General features: G+C 42.5%; 1 protein-coding gene across 1 annotated transcript in view; it reads right to left on the reverse strand.

Annotated features, from left to right (window-relative positions):
• Positions 1–3,341: 3,341 nt before the first annotated feature.
• Positions 3,342–21,053, reverse strand: part of LOC117523657 (glycoprotein endo-alpha-1,2-mannosidase-like protein) — a 72,422-nt gene continuing 54,710 nt past the window's right edge. Inside the window, 2 exon segments of the mRNA XM_034185229.1 lie at positions 3,342–4,220; positions 9,355–9,431. Coding sequence (XP_034041120.1) covers positions 3,584–4,220; positions 9,355–9,431 — 714 coding nt within the window. The 3' untranslated portion in view covers positions 3,342–3,583.

Raw genomic sequence — 21,053 nt, forward strand, 5'->3', positions numbered from 1 at the left:
AGTCACACTAACTGCCAGAATGCTCGTAGGACAGGCCGAGGCGGAGGATTAGCAGCAATCTTCCATTCCAGCTTATTAATTAATCAAAAACCCAGACAGAGCTTTAATTCATTTGAAAGCTTGACTCTTAGTCTTGTCCATCCAATTGGAAGTCCCAAAAACCAGTTTTATTTGTTGTTATCTATCGTCCACCTGGTCGTTACTGTGAGTTTCTCTGTGAATTTTCCTTTTGTCTGACTTAGTGCTTAGCTCAGATAAGATAATTATAGTGGGCGATTTTAACATCCACACAGATGCTGAGAATGACAGCCTCAACACTGCATTTAATCTATTATTAGACTCAATTGGCTTTGCTCAAAATGTAAATGAGTCCACCCACCACTTTAATCATATCTTAGATCCTGTTCTGACTTATGGTATGGAAATTGAAGACTTAACAGTATTCCCTGAAAACTCCCTTCTGTCTGATCATTTCTTAATAACATTTACATTTACTCTGATGAACTACCCAGCAGTGGGGAATAAGTTTCACTACACTAGAAGTCTTTCAGAAAGCGCTGTAACTAGGTTTAAGGATATGATTCCTTCTTTATGTTCTCTAATGCCATATACCAACACAGTGCAGAGTAGCTACCTAAACTCTGTAAGTGAGATACAGTATCTCTTCAACAGTTTTACATCCTCATTGAAGACAACTTTGGATGCTGTAGCTCCTCTGAAAAAGAGAGCCTTAAATCAGAAGTGCCTGACTCCGTGGTATAACTCACAAACTCGCAGCTTAAAGCAGATAACCCGTAAGTTGGAGAGGAAATGGCGTCTCACTAATTTAGAAGATCTTCACTTAGCCTGGAAAAAGAGTCTGTTGCTCTATAAAAAAGCCCTCCATAAAGCTAGGACATCTTACTACTCATCACTAATTGTAGAAAATAAGAACAACCCCAGGTTTCTTTTCAGCACTGTAGCCAGGCTGACAAAGAGTCAGAGCTCTATTGAGCCGAGTATTCCTTTAACTTTAACTAGTAATGACTTCATGACTTTCTTTGCTAATAAAATTTTATTAGAGAAAAAATTACTCATAACCATCCCAAAGACGTATCGTTATCTGTGGCTGCTTTCAGTGATGCCGGTATTTGGTTAGACTCTTTCTCTCCAATTGTTCTGTCTGAGTTATTTTCATTAGTTACTTCCTCCAAACCATCAACATGTCTATTAGACCCCATTCCTACCAGGCTGCTCAAGGAAGCCCTACCAATATTTAATGCTTCGATCTTAAATATGATCAATCTATCTTTATTAGTTGGCTATGTACCACAGGCTTTTAAGGTGGCAGTAATTAAACCATTACTTAAAAAGCCATCACTTGACCCAGCTATCTTAGCTAATTATAGGCCAATCTCCAACCTTCCTTTTCTCTCAAAAATTCTTGAAAGGGTAGTTGTAAAACAGCTAACTGATCATCTGCAGAGGAATGGTCTATTTGAAGAGTTTCAGTCAGGGTTTAGAATTCATCATAGTACAGAAACAGCATTAGTGAAGGTTACAAATGATCTTCTTATGGCCTCAGACAGTGGACTCATCTCTGTGCTTGTTCTGTTAGACCTCAGTGCTGCTTTTGATACTGTTGACCATAAAATTTTATTACAGAGATTAGAGCATGCCATAGGTATTAAAGGCACTGCGCTGTGGTGGTTTGAATCATATTTATCTAATAGATTACAATTTGTTCATGTAAATGGGGAATCTTCTTCACAGACTAAGGTTAATTATGGAGTTCCACAAGGTTCTGTGCTAGAACCAATTTTATTCACTTTATACATGCTTCCCTTAGGCAGTATTATTAGACAGCATTGCTTAAATTTTCATTGTTACGCAGATGATACCCAGCTTTATCTATCCATGAAGCCAGAGGACACACACCAACTAGCTAAACTGCAGGATTGTCTTACAGACATAAAGACATGGATGACCTCTAATTTCCTGCTTTTAAACTCAGATAAAACTGAAGTAATTGTACTTGGCCCCACAAATCTTAGAAACATGGTGTCTAACCAGATCCTTACTCTGGATGGCATTACCCTGACCTCTAGTAATACTGTGAGAAATCTTGGAGTCATATTTGTTCAGGATATGTCATTCAATGCGCATATTAAACAAATATGTAGGACTGCTTTTTTGCATTTGCGCAATATCTCTAAAATTAGAAAGGTCTTGTCTCAGAGTGATGCTGAAAAAATAATTCATGCATTTATTTCCTCTAGGCTGGACTATTGTAATTCATTATTATCAGGTTGTCCAGTTAATTCAAAATGCTGCAGCTAGAGTACTAACGGGGACTAGAAGGAGATAGCATATCTCACCCATATTGGCCTCTCTTCATTGGCTTCCTGTTAATTCTAGAATAGAATTTAAAATTCTTCTTCTTACTTATAAGGTTTTGAATAATCAGGTCCCATCTTATCTTAGGGACCTCATAGTACCATATCACCCCAAATAGAGCGCTTCGCTCTCAGACTGCAGGCTTACTTGTAGTTCCTAGGGTTTGTAAGAGTAGAATTGGAGGCAGAGCCTTCAGCTTTCAGGCTCCTCTCCTCTGGAACCAGCTCCCAATTCGGATCAGGGAGACAGACACCCTCTCTACTTTTAAGATTAGGCTTAAAACTTTCCTTTTTGCTAAAGCTTATAGTTAGGGTTGGATCAGGTGACACTGAACCATCCCTTAGTTATGCTGCTATAGACTTAGACTGCTGGAGTGTTTCTTTCTCTTTTTGCTCTGTATGCACCACTCTGCATTTAATCATTAGTGATTGATCTCTGCTCCCCTCCACAGTATGTCTTTTTCCTGGTTCTCTCCCTCAGCCCCAACCAGTCCCAGCAGAAGACTGCCCCTCCCTGAGCCTGGTTCTGCTGGAGGTTTCTTCCTGTTAAAAGGGAGTTAACAAGCTGTCGCCAAGTGCTTGCTCACAGGGGGTCGTTTTGACCGTTGGGGTTTTTCCGTAATTATTGTATGGCCTTGCCTTACAATATAAAGCGCCTTGGGGCAACTGTTTGTTGTGATTTGGCGCTATATAAATAAAATTGATTTGATTTGATTCATCCAGAACAATGATACTTGGTCTTATTTTTCATTGGTGTTTGCCTGACAGAGACATGAGCTGGACTTTATCTTACTTATTTTTCTTCTTTCTGTATCTGCAGGAAATCTACAGTATAAATTTTACATCAGTTTTTGGACAACATCCTGCTATTTTGAAACTTTCTAGAGAATAAACCCATGCATCCAACAACCTACTGTGTTGAGATCTGTGTCTGATGTGTGATGTACTCAATGCACCATTACTCTGGCATTGGAAACGATATGGCACCTGTCACTCAGGAAAACACAAGGATGCCAATATCAGCACTCTTGGTAAATAATCACTCTATAAATCAGCCATTCTGTGATGCTGCAAATGAACAGTGAACAGAGTTATCAAGAAAATATGTTGGATCTGTCATAATAATTTGGAAAAAAAATACTGATATTAATATTGTACAAATAACATGAGAGGTCTTCAATTCATTTACCAGGTAAATAAATTCATGTTTACATCAGCCACTTGTCCTTCTCCTTGTTGAAGTTTTCAGCCCACTGCCGAGTGAGCTCCAAGTAGTAATCTGAGTGGTTGGGTTGGTAGTCGAGGTACAAACGGGTCACAGTTTTCTTGGGTACAGCCCTCTCTATCTGTGTGCCTTCGTGCCACTGGTTAAAGGAAGTAATGGTGACTATTTCGGGTCTGACAGACAGCGCTGCCTGCAGGGATGTCTCATAGTAACGGCCGTTGACCCGGTTCCTGGTGTTATGGTTGTTCCACGGCCGGACAGCAGTGTCCACATACCCTGGACCGACACTGGGGATGAACAGCAGATTATTTGTGTCACAAAAGGCCTTGATAGCCTTCCAGTTCTGGTGGGAGGAGCCAAAGGAGAACCCATTGGAGGCAAAGTAGGTGTATATGCCATCAAAGCCACTGGCCAGGATGTCATGTTTGTGGTGCTCTTCAACAATGAGTGCGACAAAAACCCCATCGTAAGGTGTGCCTCTGATGGTGTGAGAGCCTTTGGATGTCAGAAGTTCTGCCCAGGACTCTGGCGGGGTCAGGTACGAGTCATAGATATAAAACAGAGGCAGCACTTGTCCTGTGCTGGACCTGAATCTGTAGAAGGCATTGTGTTTTCCATATCTAAGAGAGAGAGAGAGAGAGAAAAAAATTCTGAGAATTAGAAGTTAGCATGCAGCAAACAAAGATAAATGCCAACAGTAACCATTTAAACCATACTAACCCTCCTCTAACTGCTCAACTGTTTTACTGTCTAAGGCAGGGGTGGGCAACAAGGGCTGGGACAGTGCAGGTTTTCCTTGCAACCAGTCACCTCAGCAGGTGGGTTGCTAATGAGCTTCTCCCCTGAACATAAACACCTGATGGTCAATGAAATCACCTGCTGAGACACCTGATCTTTAATGAAATCACCTGGTGAGGTGATTGGTAGAAAGGAAAACCTGAAGTGTTTCGGTGCCCACCCCTGGTCTAAGGAAACTAGGACACTGACATTTGTTTTATGTCCACCACTGCATGTGTGTGTGTGTGTGTGTGTGTGTGTGTGTGTGTGTGTGTGTGTGTGTGTGTGTGTGTGTGTGTGTGTGTGTGTGTGTGTGTGTATATATATATATATATACACACACACACACACACATGCAGTGGTGGGCACAGCTAACCAAAAAGTTGGCTTTGATAATTGCTAATAGGCTAACTGAAAAGTTAACTTTTATAACAATAAACCAATAAAACATTTTTTGCAGAAGCTACAGCTAACCAATAACCATTAACTGTTAGTATTACACTGTCAGCTACTGATAAGCCAGTTTTGAATTTAAGCAGTTTTAAGTAGAATCAAAGGCAAATCCAACACAATGAGTCAGAGCTTCTGTCTTTGTGTGGCCTGCCCATGCTGTAAGAAAGAGTCATTTTCATTCACAGCATACAGAGCCCCACACTTGTGGCAAAAGGCATAAACAGCAAAGCAAGTTTGACTTGTGGTTTGATTTAAAAACCAAACTAATTCCGGACCGTTTATTTATATTAAATTTAACTGTCATTTTTACAAAATGAAAATATCACAAATATCTTTAAGTTTTAAAGTAATGCACTGATTCTGATTGTTTTGAGCATTACAACTCACAGATGCGCAAAGGCATTATCGGAAACTGAGCCTCCTCATCACTGGATAGTTGTAAAAAAAAAACACACAAGTTACTGTAATGTGTGTGTTGGTTTTTACAAATAAATCTGTATTTGTAAATATGTTTTTTTTTTTCATTTGAAAAAAGGCATTTGCAAAATGGAAAACTGTTTAAGTCTGATACAGGAGCACACCGAATGGCGACTGTATGACAGTTGGATGCTATGTACACTTACACTGCCATCCAGTAGATGGCAGTGTTCTATGCATTTTGGGTCAAAATGTCATACGGTCACCATTCAGTGCACTGTATCAGTCAGACTTAAACAGAATTTTCAGTTTTGCAGATGCCAGGTAGAGGACCCAAGCTTGAGGAACACACATACCACCCTCCCCACTACTTATGGGATATGAAAATGTTCAAATCCCATAAGTGACTGGACAAAATAAATATTAATATTATTTTTAATACAAATGGTCACCTTTACTGTCCGTTTTCTTTAGACAATTTAAGGTATGGTAAATTAACATTTTCAAGTCCCTGAATATGCCTTGGGCTATAACTGAGTAGGCATAATGGTGTACTGTAGGCAAAAAAAAGCAGTATAACCAGCTTCATAATGCACCACACATTTTCAATGGGCAACAGGTCTGGACTGCAGACAGGCCAGTCTAGTACCAGCACTGTTTTACTAAGAAGCCATGCTATTGTAACATGTGCAGAATGTGGCTTGGCATTGTCTTGCTGAATAAGTAGGGACGTCCCTGAAAAAGACGTTGCTTGGATGGCAGCATGAAAATTCAGTAAGGTATATCTTATATATTATATTCCAATTCTAAGGTGGAACTATGCTGGTATACAAAGGTATATCTAAATATCTAAAAAGGAAGAGTAAAATAGAAGAGTAGAAAAGAGTAGAGTAGAGCCACTCAATGCCTGGTCTTGAGAACCAGGGATGGCAGGTTTAGGGATGGCAGCTTGTATTGCTCCAAAACCTGGATGGACCTTTCAGCATTGATGGTGCCATCACAGATGTGTAAGTTGCCCATGCCATGGGCACTAACACACCCCCATACCATTACAGATGCTGGCTTCTGAATTTTGCACTGGTAACAATCTGGATGATCTTCTTCCTCTTTTGTCCGGAGGACACGACATCCATGATTTCCAAAAACAATTTGAAATGTGGACTCATCAGACCACAGCACACTTTTCCACTTTGTGTCTGTCCATTGCAAATGGGCTCGGGCCCAGAGAAGGCGCGGCGGCGTTTCTGGATATTGTTGATGTATGGCTTTCACTTTGCATGGTAGAGTTTTAACTTGCAGTTGTAGATGTAGCAACAAGCTGTGTTAACTAACAGTGGTTTCTGAAGTGTTGCTGAGCCCACGTGGTAAGATCCTTTACTCGATGATGTCGGTTTTTAATGCAGTGCTGCCTGAGACATTGAAGGTCACGGGCATTCAATGTTGGTTTTCGGCCTTGCCGCATACGTGTAGAAAGTTCTCCAGAGTCTCTGAATCTTCTGATTATATTATGGACTGTAGATGATGGAATCCCTAAATTCCTTACAAGTGAATGTTGAGAAACATTGTTCTTAAACTGTTGGACTATTTTTTTCATGCAGTTGTTCACAAAGTGGTGATCCTCACCCCATCTTTGCTTGTGAACAGCTGAGTCTTTTGGGGATGCTTCTTTTATACCCAGTCATGACACTCACCTGTTTCCAAACAGGTGTTCTTTGAGCATTCATCAGCTTTCCCAGTCTTTTGTTGCCCCATCCCAAGTTTTTGGAAATGTATTGCAGGCATCCATTTCAAAATGAGCAAATATTTGTGCAAAAACAACAAAGTTTATCAGTTTGAACATTAAATATCTTGTCTTTGTGGTGTATTCAATTGAAGGTTGAAGAGGATTTGCAAATCATTGTATTCTGTTTTTATTTACATTTTACACAATGTCCCAACTTCATTGGAATTGGGGTTGTACAAATCTACATCATGAACCATTTAAAGTCTAATAGTAGTAGTGTGGCTTTCAGTCAGTGAGTTCGTCAATTTTGTGGAACAAACAGGTGTGAATCAGGTGTCCCCTATTTAAGGATGAAGCCAGCACCTGTTGAACATGCTTTTCTCTTTGAAAGCCTGAGGAAAATGGGACGTTCAAGACACTGTTCAGAAGAACAGCATAGTTTGATTAAAAAGTTGATTGGAGAGGGGAAATATGCAGGTGCAAAAAATTATAGGCTGTTCATCTACAATGATCTCCTATGCTTTAAAATGGACAAAAAAAACAGAGACGCGTGGAAGAAAACAGAAAACAACCACCAAAAGGGATAGAAGAATAACCAGAATGGCAAAGGCTCACCCATTGATCAGCTCCAGGATGATCAAAGACAGTCTGGAGTTACCTGTAAGTGCTGTGACAGTTAGAAGATGCCTGTGTGAAGCTAATTTATTTGCAAGAATCCCCCGCAAAGTCCCTCTGTTAAATAAAAGACGTGCAGAAGAGGTTACAATTTGCCAAAGAACACATCAACTGGCCTAAAGACAAAGGGAGGAATATATTGTGGACTGATGAGAGTAAAATTGTTCTTTTTGGGTCCAAGGGCCGCAGACAGTTTGTGAGACGACCCCCAAACTCTGAATTCAAGCCACAGTTCACAGTGAAGACAGTGAAGCATGGTGGTGCAAGCATCATGATATGGGCATGTTTCTCCTACTATGGTGTTGGGCCTATATATCGCATACCAGGTATCATGGATCAGTTTGGATATGTCAAAATACTTGAAGAGGTCATGTTGCCTTATGCTGAAGAGGACATGCCCTTGAAATGGATGTTTCAACAAGACAATGACCCCAAGCACACTAGTAAATGAGCAAAATCTTGGTTCCAAACCAACAAAATTAATGCCTCGCAGATATGAAGAAATCATGAAAAACTGTGGGTATACAACTAAATACTAGTTTAGTGATTCACATGATTGCTAAAAAGGCAGTTTGAACATAATAGTTTTGAGTTTGTAGCGTCAACAGCAGATGCTACTATTATTGTGAACACCCCCTTTTCTACCTTTTTTTACTAATAGCCCAATTTCATAGCCTTAAGAGTGTGCATATCATGAATGCTTGGTCTTGTTGGATTTGTAAGAATCTACTGAATCTACTGGTACCTTGTTTCCCATGTAACAATAAGAAATATACTCAAAACCTGGATTAATCTTTTTAGTCACATAGGACTACTACGACCCATCACTCAGGGTGACCACACTGGTAATTATTCATAACTTTATGGCTTAAAATAGTATAAACTGGTGAGTTATATTCAGATTCACCCCAGTACAGTTGATTTGAAGGAGAAACAAAACTTCTGTTTTTTAATGCAGGTTGTAAAATTGGTATTTCTGCTGTAAATTTGGCAGTGCTGGCAAAGTAACTTTGAAAAGTTACTTCATTAGTTACTTTTTACAGTTATATTTTACAGGTATTTTATACAGTTACTTCATTAACACCTGCGGACAACTTGTCGGCAGCTGCTGAATGTAATTAATAAAGTAACTCATAATCTAACTTGGTTATTTTTAAGATTTAGTTCTCAGAAAATTAACCATTAGTTACTTAGCTGATTAGTTATTTTGCTGATTGCTCAATCTTAAGAGTAACCAAGTTAGATTACTAGTTACCTTATTAGTTACATTAGTTATTAGTTGCAAGTTTTCGGCAGATTCTAATAAAGTAATTGCATAAAGCTGCTAATGAAGTAACTGTATAAGGCAACTAAAAAAGTAACTTGTCAAAGTTACTTTCACAACACTGAAAGTTGGACATTTTAACATGGGCTTCTGTAGGGGTGGAACTCACTTGTAGAGCCAGCTTCAGTTGGCCCTTCAAGGAACTGCAATATTTGGCATGTCCAGGTTGGCTTTATTCTTCTGCACTGGAGATTGGAGCTGTGCACTCATCCAGCACTGAGTGACATCAGAGCTAGAGAATCATTTTGCAGGCTATATTTTGCTACAGCTTCCTCTTTTGCCGTCATCACACTTCACGTTTCACAGGATGTGCAAACTCCTAACATCATCTTACATCACAGCAGACGGCATGACAGTTGAGAGAAAAAACAAAGAAACTACTTACTTGTCTATGATGTATCTGATGTTGTCATGCATGCTCTGATCGGTCCGTCCTTTGTATGGCTGGATATGAAAGGCCACCTGTGCAAATCACAGGTAAACACAGAGGATCAGCTCCCTCAGCACAACATCAATGTAATTACAACCTCAGAAAATAAAAGCTTCTGTGCTGAATTTCAGGTGATGGCTGATTATTATTCCAGCACATTAATTGTTTTGGTAGATGGCAAACATGCAGGAAACATTTAATGAGTGATCTGTGGAGCCTGGTAATTATTTGGCTGCTCTGTCTGTGAATCAGTGGGACTTGAAGAACCGTGGTGTGCTCAACCTAAAAAAAAACAAAATAAAAAGAAAAACTGAGCCACTTCACTTTGTAAGGACACTCAAACACATCTCTTGGTAAAATCATTATTGAGCGCTGCTGAAAAGATAAAATAAAATCAGACATTTGCAGCTTTTATTCTTTCAGTGTTTTCATGTAGGTGAACACTGCATGACAACAGAGTGTGCATTTAAAAAGTCTATAGTCCAGATCAGAGTTGGATCGAGCTTCAGGTGAAAAGGTAAAAGGCTGGGGATGTTGACTACTGAACTGCAACCAGGTGCAAGTGTGGCTGAAAGGTGGCTGAAAGCCCCTGAAGCTCTCCTCTGGATCTGCCACTGTCCAGAGGAGGGGTTCAAAGAGGGACGGTCGAGATCAACAAATTAATAATGTGGATTAAATATTCATGACCATCTTTTGGACCACTATAGCAAGATTCCATAAGCTCCAATGGTGTGTCTGACTGAACAAATGTGACTTAGAATCCTGTAATGAGTCTAAACCATTGAACACACTGGTGATGAAGACTAATGTCTGACTACAGTTTTCTTCGATATAAAGATACTATCAAGGATATTCTGAAACGTGGTGATGCACTCCACAAATGGAAGGATTTTGTAACTGAGAGGCCAAAATGGCAGAGGTGCATTTATGACATCTGTGAAAAGATGCAGAAAGGAGAATAGAAAGGAAGATAGTAGAAGGAAAAGAGCCAAGTGCCATGAGAGGAGGGCTTTGACAGAAGGGAATCAGTGAACTCTGTGCCACAAAAACACATTCACTGGAAACATTTACATTCATATTCACCAGGGCTGTTCACGTTACTATATATAGTAAGAAAATAAAAGTAGTGAGAGACTTTCGGGCCACATGTTTTTGTTCCACTTGGGGTTTTATAGGTGCAGACCAAATTTGAACTCAATCAGGTAAGATTCAGAGGTCCCCCAGAGTCAGAGGTCCCCCACATTTTCCTCTCCCTCTGCTGGCAAGGCAACGTTACCCTAATGGGAGAAGACTCTGAGGCCATTATTTTTCTTTTACAGGTATATGTGATGACTTCTAATTGCAAAAAGTGGTGGTTGATTGGTCACCCAGAGGACAACATTACTGGACTTACTACATTGTTGCTTTGTGGGGGAGCCCTAAATAATGTCCGATTACAATAAAATTTGGCACAGATCTTTTGTTTTATTAGTGGAACAAGAACAACATGTGGCTCAAAAGATTTTGTAACATTTGACATTTTGAACAGGTTTAATATTCACAGCCATATAATTATGATGATGTACAATTACCTCCAGATATCTCTCTTGTATTCTGTAACCCTCTCATGATTTGTGTTTGCCCGTATCAGGTCTTACGGCCCCTTCACACATAGCATGAATAAGTACGAATCAGGGCGAATCACAGCAAAACAGCCCGAATGAACGAACCACAAAAACACTGAGCCGACGTTGGGAGGGACACACGGACTGGCAGGCGTGAACGATCCCACTGCAACAGTTTTGTGCATGCGTGTGCACGAACACAGTGCGAGCAGCTGGAATGTGTTGCACCACATTCAGGCATCAACATTGTCCGATTCTCAGGGACAAGTGTAAAATGTGATCGAACAAGCAATATGCTCTAATTGTTGTCCGACTGGACAAGTGCCATTTTTTTTGGTTTAAAACGTTCAAATTCTTTATTTTCATCACTCGGAAAATACCTGACCGCCGCCTTTTTGTTTTTTTTATTTACATCACGTCTTGTCTCGTACCTCGTAAGAAAGTGTCTTCGGTTTTTCCCGCCACTAACCCCGCAGCGGACAACTCGGAAAACTGATAACAATGTTGTGCGCGAGACCATGTATGGAGTGTGCATTCGTAGTAGAGGCTGACATTTTTTCAGGCATTCCCACAGGATGGGAGTCAACTTTGCTATTTATCACGTGATTGGGACGGTACGGGATTAAAAATTCACGGGAGCAGACGGGAGCGGGAACCAAGGTTTTAGGCAGCGAGCTATCCTGCCATCATTTGAGTGGTCAATTTTCGAAAAAGACGCCGAAAAAATAGTGGGTGGCTTTGCTTAAAGCCGTCTAAAATTAAGACTGGGTCCAATCGCTGCAGCCGTCTGTGTGTGTGAATGGGTGTGTGCGCGCATGAGTCGGCTGGCTGCAAGCAGGGAGGGGGGATGGCGGGAGGGGCGCGTTGAGCGCAGAGTGAAACGCAACACAAACTAAACTGTGGCGCTGCCTTTATTTGTCTCTGGACTGTTCTGACATCCTGTTCACACCGTGTGCACGTGTCGGTGACAGTTATAGTGAAATTATCAGATGAATTAAATTGGTCAAAATTCCTTAAAATGAGAATATATGAATGAACAGAATAAAAATCACACACGTGTGTTTAAAAAAAAAAACTGATGTGGAGAAACTCTGCAGTGATATTCAGAAGCAGAAAATCACACAAAGGCAGCTGAGAACTCTGAACTTAACAGGCTGATATTTTACAAGATATTTATTTTAGATGACTTAATGTAGTTGTTTAATGTTCAAGCACAAAATGTGACTGAGGAGGAGAAAAAAGAGGAAATGAACTCTAGTCAGAATAAAAATACAAGCTGCTGATTTTTAGTTTTCAAAATTACTAGGCTGCAGCTCTGCATTTCATTTATTTCAAAGTAAGTTACCGCTTATAATTTTCAAAAATCACAAGTCAAATCGGTCTGCATTGTTCAGTTGTTCCTGCACGTTTGTGTATTTTTTCCTTCTTTATTAGAGTTTGTTTTTTGTGTTTGTTCTACTAAAAAGTAAAAAAAAAAAATAAATAAATAAAATGTTAACACTTTTCTTTATAGCAGTTCTTTAATTTCAGAAATGGAACAAAAACAACCACAAATAAAAACGTAGGGACTGCATGTAAAATGAAGATAAAAATAAAAATGTTGTTATATTCCCAGTTTCTCCACTCACACCCACAGAAGCCAAACATTTTTCCAAAGTTGTGTCTTGGTGGCTTCCCTCACTTGTCTTCTTCCAGCATGGACATTTCGTTTTTGAGAACTGCCTACCTGACACAGATTTACCATAAAGTACCACACTGTTTGTATTTCTGAATGATTGATGTAAATAAAGTCTAAGAAATATTCAGTGAGTTGGAAATGTTCATGTATTCATCCTCTGACATTTCCCAAGAAAACTGGCTGTAAATATTAACTAATTCTTCCATTAACAATAAACTGCCCTGTCCCAACCTTTTTTCTTGGAAAATGCTGCAGGCCTCAACTGTAGGAATGGATATATATTAACAAAAAATAAATAAAAAATAAAGCTGATCTCACAAAACATGAAATATGTTGGTTTCATACAGTCTGCACTTACAGAAATAGAAGACAAAGTAAATGTCAGGATCATTACGTGTCCATCACCACCACATTTTGAAAAACTATAAGACCACAGGCCATGCATTATTTATGTTTTGTGTCTTTTAGTGACAATTTTTTTTTTTTTAATTTGGATTAAGGCAATAAGTGCCTCCCTGTATTACCACAGATAAACTGTTTCTGTTGCCACATCTTCTGAAATAAAACTGCAAAATTTTACCACCCACAAAGGAGAGTGACAATATTAACTTTTTAACACTTGGCGCCACAATCAGGTGCTGCGGGGTGGAAGATGACTCATCGGCAGACCACATGGTAACGAACTTTGCAATGGAAACAACAACGATTCAAATGTTCAGCATGGCAGCAGCTCTGGCAGGACACAAGCTACAAAGCTGCATCTGTGGCTGGCAAAAGATAACATCAGAGAAGGGACTCAAGATCCATCAGGGTAGGAAAAAATGCTTGAGAGAGCTTGGCGAGGGGCCTCGCATTGACCACTACTTCCTTAGAGGTGGGGCAAATCAGTCGATTGAAGCCCAGCGGCAGGATAATCACCACAGACCACAGGGTATCAGAACCCCAGACGAAGCTCAACCAAGCATGGATCCACCTACGGAGGTGAGCCCGGAGCCCATCCAGCCACAGACGGCAGTAGAGAGGAAGATGGAGGGGCGAAAGCCTCAAATCTTGTGGCCTAAATCTAGCCAGAAAAAGGAGTGGGAAACCATCAACATAGACATAGTCCATCTCCTAGAGGGGCTGAAAGGAGGTGTAGAGAAGAAGCTGGACAAGATGGGAGAAATCATCTACAGCTATGGGGCAGAGAGATTTGGGGTGAAAAGCGAGCGCCATAAGATACCGAAGGAACCAGCTCATGCCGAGTCCAGGAGGCAAAGAGAGATTGAAAGGCTTGTGAAGGAAAGAAGGTGCCTGAGAAAACACTGGAAGAGGGCTGTGGAAGATGAGAGGAAAGGACTTGAGGCACTGCAAGGTGACATCAAGCAGCGGCTGGCAATGCTGAGAAGAGCTGAATGCCTGAGAAAGCAGCACAAGAAGAAGGAGAGAACGAGGAGTGCCTTCTATAGAGATCCCAACAAGTTCGTGAAAGCCCTCTTTGTCAATGAGAAATCTGGAACCCTCAAAGCACCCATAAGGGAACTAGAGGAGCACCTGAGGAAGACCTACTCCGACAACCAGAGGCGCGTGCCAGCCAGCATTCCGGGTGACATGCCACCAATCCAACCAGCTGAACCCAGATGGAAACCAAGGCCCCCTACATGGAGCGAAATTGAGAGCACAGTAAAGTGGGCAAGAGCAGCATCAGCCACTGGGCCCAATGGCGTTCCATATAGGCTCTATAAGAACATGCCAGGAGTCTTGAGGTACCTCTGGAAGCTGATGAGATTGGCATGGGAAAAAGGAATTATACCAAAGGCATGGCGAAGGGCGGGAGGGATCCTGATTCCCAAAGAGAAGAATTCCTCAACCATCGAACAATTCCGCCAGATTAGTCTCCTGAATGTGGAAGGAAAGATATTCTTCAGTGTTGTGGCTCAGAGGCTCTCAGCTTTCCTGCAGAAGAACAACTTTGTTGACACCTCAGTGCAGAAAGCAGGGATAAGTGGATTCTCAGGCTGTCTGGAACACACAAATGTCATCTGGCACCAGATACAAACGGCGAGGAAGGAGAAGAAAGACCTGCATGTGGTCTTCCTAGATCTCGCCAATGCCTTTGGATCCGTGCCTCATGAGATGTTGTGGGCAGCGTTCAACTTCTTCCAAGTACCAGAAGCCATCACAAGGCTGGTCAAAGCTTACTTCCAGGACCTTCAGTTTTGTGTCACAGCGCAGGCTAGCACAACTGCCTGGCAGCACCTCGAGGTTGGCATTATGGCGGGCTGCACCATTTCCCCATTGGCATTTACTATGGCAATGGAGCTCATCATCCGAGCATCGCGATGGGTGGTTGGAGGGGAACGATTAAAAAACGGGCTGCATCTTCCTCCAATCAGGGCTTACATGGATGACATGACAGTAACAACAACAATTGCATGCACCAAATGCTTACTGGATAAACTCCAGTAACTTCAGGCATATCTTGGTGGGTTGTAAGACCAGCCTGACTCAAGGAAAATACACTTGGCCCCACAATCAGGTGCTGAAATGCTTGGCTGCCAAACTTGAGGAAAAAAGGGTAACTACCAATGCCATGCCTCCAAATTCCCAGCCTGTTGTCCCATGGAAGACGCCCTTTGTCCGGGAAGGGGAGAAAAGGGGGACCAAGCCAGCTCCTCTGGAGGCGGGCCCACTGACCATAGCCCGGGACTGGGAAATGCCGGTGGGCCTCAGTCAGAGGCTTAGCTTTCTACCCGAAATCACAGTGACAAACTTGCAGCCAGACCTGGTCCTATGGTCTAATTCCTGCCAGCGCGTCTTCATTGTGGAGCTCACTGTCCCATGGGAGGATGCGATCGGGGAGGCATATGAGAGGAAGAGGCTGCGGTATGCCGACCTAGCAGCTGAAGCAGAGGGGCGGGGCTGGAATGTGAAGGTGTGGCCTGTGGAGGTGGGTTGCAGAGGCTTTGTGTCCAGAAGTACAACAGGACTGCTGAAGGAAGTTGGCATCAGAGGGCAGGCCCAACGGAGGGCAATAAAAGAACTGTCCGCGGCAGCTGAGCAAAGCAGCCACTGGTTGTGGCTCAAGCGCAGGGACACAACGTGGGCTGCCAGATGACCATGTGGTGCCGCCGTGCGACACACACCCAGGTCTGATCAGCCTGTGGTGGGCCAACCCTGGCAGAGGGTGTCTTGTGAGGAAATGGCCGAAACACCCGATGATGCCAGGGTACACAACTGATGATGTGTCGCACAGGTGGCGCCGCATGGTCATCAATGTCAAATCCCACTCCACCATCACCTATCATGAACATGGAGGGACTTAAACACCTAGTCCTATAACAAAGTCAAAGTTTTTCATGAAGTGATATGTCACAGCAAAGTAGATGTGATAAATATTTAATCTGAATCTCAGTCCCAGAAAATGTTGAAATGTAATGATCTTTCTATTTCAGATGCAATTCTTATGTTAGAATATTAAAGTTAAAGTACTTACAAACAAAAGAAGTATGACAGGTTTTTATTAAGTGACAAGTCAGAGCAAAGTATATGTGATAAATATTTAATTTGAATCTCACTCATGGGCTGTCCAGACAACCAGCTTTTCCTACAGGACAAGTAAACTGCCAGGGTTGCTTGTCCTATGTACAAGTACATGAAAAGCTTAATGTCAATGCCTGACATTGCACCGCTGCTGTGGAGAAAAAAAAGAAAGAAAACCACAAACCATATAAAACACGGCAATTTCCAATATTTAATCCCACTTATCGAGCAGAAAATACAAGTATGATCCCTCTGTATATATGACCCACAGTCACAGACGTACAGTCATGAAATGACATGAATGAAGCACTGCGTTTTTACTATGTTTTATTATGTCCATCTGGGTATAGAAATAATTACTACAGTAACTACATACACAATTACATGCCAAAATAACTAAAAAGAATGATGACATGAATCAGACACTTTGGTGTGTGCGCAGAATGGACAGGGGGCGTAGCTGCCAACAGCAGCAGCTGTTTAGATCTCTGGGCGTCACAGCTGTAGAACACATACCATGTTTTGAAGGACTGTCCACGTGACACACGTGTGTATGCTTGCTGTCGTCACATGGAAATACATAAAACATGCATCACTTTTGCGACAGGCTGGAGCACGCGCACAGTGCGCACATTGACAAGTTGTCCCAGGTGAAACGGACCATCAGATCATGTGGACACGCAGTAGGCGATCTCAATGTCACGTCACCCACGAGTTATGTTACACATGACGCGGTGTCTGTCCTGCGGTGTGCCACTCAAAGGACACGTGTCGGACGCATATCCTGTCAGACAGACGTGACTTTCAGATCGCCTGCTGCTGTTTCTGTGTTATGTGATAATTTTTTGTTATTTTGGCATGTCACTGTGTATGTAGTTAGTGTAGTACTTAATGTAGTACTTATTTATATACCTGCCCTGGCTGTGGCCTTCGTGTTTTTAATGTCGTGTGCACTGAGCCATCATTTCCAGCTGTTACTGAGTCTCTGACCGGCGATCAGCTGGGAGGCAGCTTTGCTGTGCTGTGTGCACTGAGACTGGCTGGCTGGTCCCCATCTGTACATACATATCAGCATTTTATGCAACTGTGCCCCCCCGCATGCCACATGTGTTGTGGGGGGGAGAGGGGGTACACACGTACGCCACATGTGTTGTGGGGGGAGGGGAACACACGCAAGGTACATATTGTGGGGGGGGGGGGGGGCATGGGTACCACATGAAACACACACACATATTGTGGGGGGAGGGGGGTAGCCCGGGGGGGAGAGCGCAACACAGGCGGGATACAGATGCATGCCAAATGCATGTGTTGAGAGGGAGCCGACACTCTGGCACGCCACGTGTTGCTTGGCAACGCCACAGTCATAGGCGCACTTAAACAAATTACACAGCCAGCTTGAAAGTGGTCGCCTGCTCACTATATTCATCCTGACTGTGTGATTGCCACCACATCTCCTAAGTGCTCAGCGAGTGGTATTGGATGTGCATGTGTGGTACCTGGAATTTGGCTGACACCTGCCAAGAGAGGGATCAAACAGACACTCACAGGACACTCTCTGTCTTTCAGCTGCTGGTGTGTGTGAATGGTTGTGGCGGCGGCTCTACAAGGCGGTGTGTGATGGGGCAGTCTGTCACAAGGCCACAAACACAATCACACCCACACACACACGGACAATTTAAAGATCCCATGCCTCTGGCAAAAGGCATAAACAGCAAAGCAGGTTTGACTTATGGTTTGACTTAAATGATTTTGACCCTAAATGCATGGAACACTGCCATCTACTGGATGGGAGTGTAAATAGCATCCAACTGTCACACGGTTGCTGGCTGAATCACACTTAAACAAAATTTTCAGTTTTGCAAATGCCTTTTTTTTTACAAATGAAAAAAAAGACATATTTACAAATACACATTTATCTGTAAAAACCAACACACATTACAGTAACTTGTGTGTGTGTTTTTTTTTTTTTTTTTTTACAAATAAATCCAACCAACCAGTGTGATATTTTCACTTTGTAAAAATGACAGAGCTAACATTATCAATAAACCAAATTAGTTTGGTTTTTAAATCAAAACATAAGTCAAACCTGCTCTGCTGTTTATGCCTTTAGCCACACTTCTGGAGCTCTGCATGCTGTGAATGTAAAGCCTGGGTCCCACTGAATAATAAAGGATGAAGAAGGAGCCACGCAGCATGTTTTTTTTTGCATTGAGAGGGTTTCTTCAACTATCGTGGGAGTTTCATGCCTCTGAGTGGCTCTTAGAGGCATTATCTTCAGTTAACGAGGCTCCCCTCTGAGCGTGGCGCTAATTTTAAGAAGTTCAAAATTTAGCAACAACACCATGGCGCAGTTTGTGTACAAGTTACTGCGACGGCTTAGAGGCACCTGTCCGTGCACCTGGCAGCTTCGCAGGACCTGAGAGGCTATTTTTGGAGCGGCTCTCCTCTTGCGCACACAATTCCACCTGCTCGGTGCACTGGACTCTATATAAAATAATTATTTTGTAGCGGATTAATCATTTTCTGCCAAACCTTGGATGCTGAAAACACCTCTAATCACTTATGGAATCACAGAGGACTGTTTCATCTGTATGCTTTTTTCCTCTCTTTCCTGCTCCATGTGGAACAGGAAACTATTTTTAATGTTTTTTATAGCTTGATAAAACAGTTCCTAGCTGTAAAAGTATGTCTGTTGTATGTTGATGTCTGTTGTATGTAAAAGTATGTTGATTTAGTATCTTGTTAATGGATCACATGAGCTCCGCTGTGTGTGCACACTGACGCACTGAGGCAGTGAATCATCATCACGCTTCAAACAAGCATTCAGGCAGAACGCCAGCTCGCAAAGAGTGAATTTTCAGTCAATATTTGAGAACACAAAGTTAAAATTTGGGTGACTGCGTGAAAGTGGATGTGTGTTTAAAGCCATGGAAGATAATAACTCAAGCAGAGCTGTGCAGCAACACAAGAGGAGAGCATGCAAAAGACCGATTTTGAAGACATAAAGTTAAAAGTTGTATCATGGTGACTTGTAAGCTGCGGAAGAAATAAAGAAATATATATGAGGTCTGTCCAAAAAGTAACGGACCTTTTTATTTTTTGCAAAAACCATATGGATTTCAATCATGTGTTATTTATTGCATCAGCCAAGCTTGAACCTTCGTGCACATGCGTGAGTTTTTTCATGCCTGTCGGTTGCGTCATTCGCCTGTGAGCAGGCTTTGTGTGAGCAGTGGTCCACCCCTCTCGTCGGATTTTTATTGCGAATAAATGTCTGAACGATTTGGAGCTTTGCTGCATCAATTTTTTCCAGAAACTGTGAGAGACCTCCAGGTGGACACCATTCGGAAAATTCAGATGGCTTTCAGGGACGATTTTATGGGGATTACACAGATTAAGGAGTGCTCCAGCCGGTTTAAAGACCGCCCACAGTATCGAGCGGTGATCGACAGGCTGAAACCCTGCTGAAACAACCAGATCATTTCCAAAGTGAAGGCTTTGTTGATCCGGGACGTTGTCTGACTACCAACTAGGAAGAAGACGTGGACATAGGCACTTTTTCGGCACATTCCACTGTTACAGGAGTTTTTGTCATGGAAAGAGGAGCGGAGGGATTTGCGCATCGGGACGGAGCCGCATGGCGCAAAGCAACGCTGTGATGAAGCCTCACAGGACATGTTCTGGCATGTCCAGCTCATCCACAATTTCTCGGATAGTCACACGACTGAAAAGCCACCGAAAGCCACAGAAATTCAGACGGTTTTCGGTGAAAAGTTTAACGGCTGATGAGAGATTAAGGAGTGTTACTATCGTTTTAAGGACAGCCCACGGCACCGGACAGCGCGCCGCGCCCCGAGCCGCCGTCGTCTGCCTGTTTCGAGCTGAAAACTTCCAAATTTAAGCCTCTGTTGACCCAGGACGTCGTGAGAGAGCAGAGAAGTTTCAGAAGAGGTCGGGATCAGCAGTTTATCCAAACATTCCACTGTTAAGGGAGATTTTGTAATGAAAGACGTGCGGACGGATTCGCGTGTCGGCACGCAGCCACTCATTGCGCGGCGCCACAGAAAAACACCTCTGTGTTGATAACCATTCGCAAGATTCAGGCGGTTTTCGATGGCTTTCAGTTGAGTGAGTAGCCGAGAAATTATTTAACAGCTGGGCATGTTCAAACTTGTCCTGTGAGACTTCCAACGGAGGTGTTTTGCTGTGGCGCCGCGCCATGAGCGGCTGGGTGCCGACGCACGAATCCATCCGCATGTCTTTCATTACAAAATCTCCCTTAACAGTGGAATGTCCGGATAAACTGCTGATCCCGACCTCTTCTGAAACTTCTCTGCTCTCTCACGACGTCCTGGGTCAACAGAGGCTTAAACGGCTTAAACAGACGGCAGCTCGGGGCGCGGTGCGCCGTCTGGCACCGTGGGCTGTCCTTAAAGCGACAGTAACACTCCTTAATCTCTCATCAGCCGTTAAAATTTTCACCGAAAACCGTCTGAATTTCTCGAATGGTGTCCACTTGGATGTGCCTTACAGTTTCTGAAAAATTTTGATCAAGCAAAGCGCCAGTCTCTCAGGAAGTTCTCAGACAAAGGAATTCCGACGGGAGGGGTGGACCAGTGCTGACTCAAAGCCTGCCCACAGGCGAATGACGCAAACCGACAGGCGTGAAAAAACTCACGCATGCGCACGAGGGTTCAAGCTTGTCTGATGTAATCGCATGTGATTCAAATCCATATAGTTTTTGAAAAAAATAAAAAGGTCAGTTTCTTTTCTAATAGACCTCGTAAATATGAAATTGGTCACTGGATCCTTGATCTCTGGACATAAACAGAAATAAACAAAATCTGTAG

The sequence above is a fragment of the Thalassophryne amazonica genome, chromosome 13 (genome assembly GCF_902500255.1).
Source record: "Thalassophryne amazonica chromosome 13, fThaAma1.1, whole genome shotgun sequence".
Lineage (NCBI taxonomy): Eukaryota > Metazoa > Chordata > Actinopteri > Batrachoidiformes > Batrachoididae > Thalassophryne > Thalassophryne amazonica.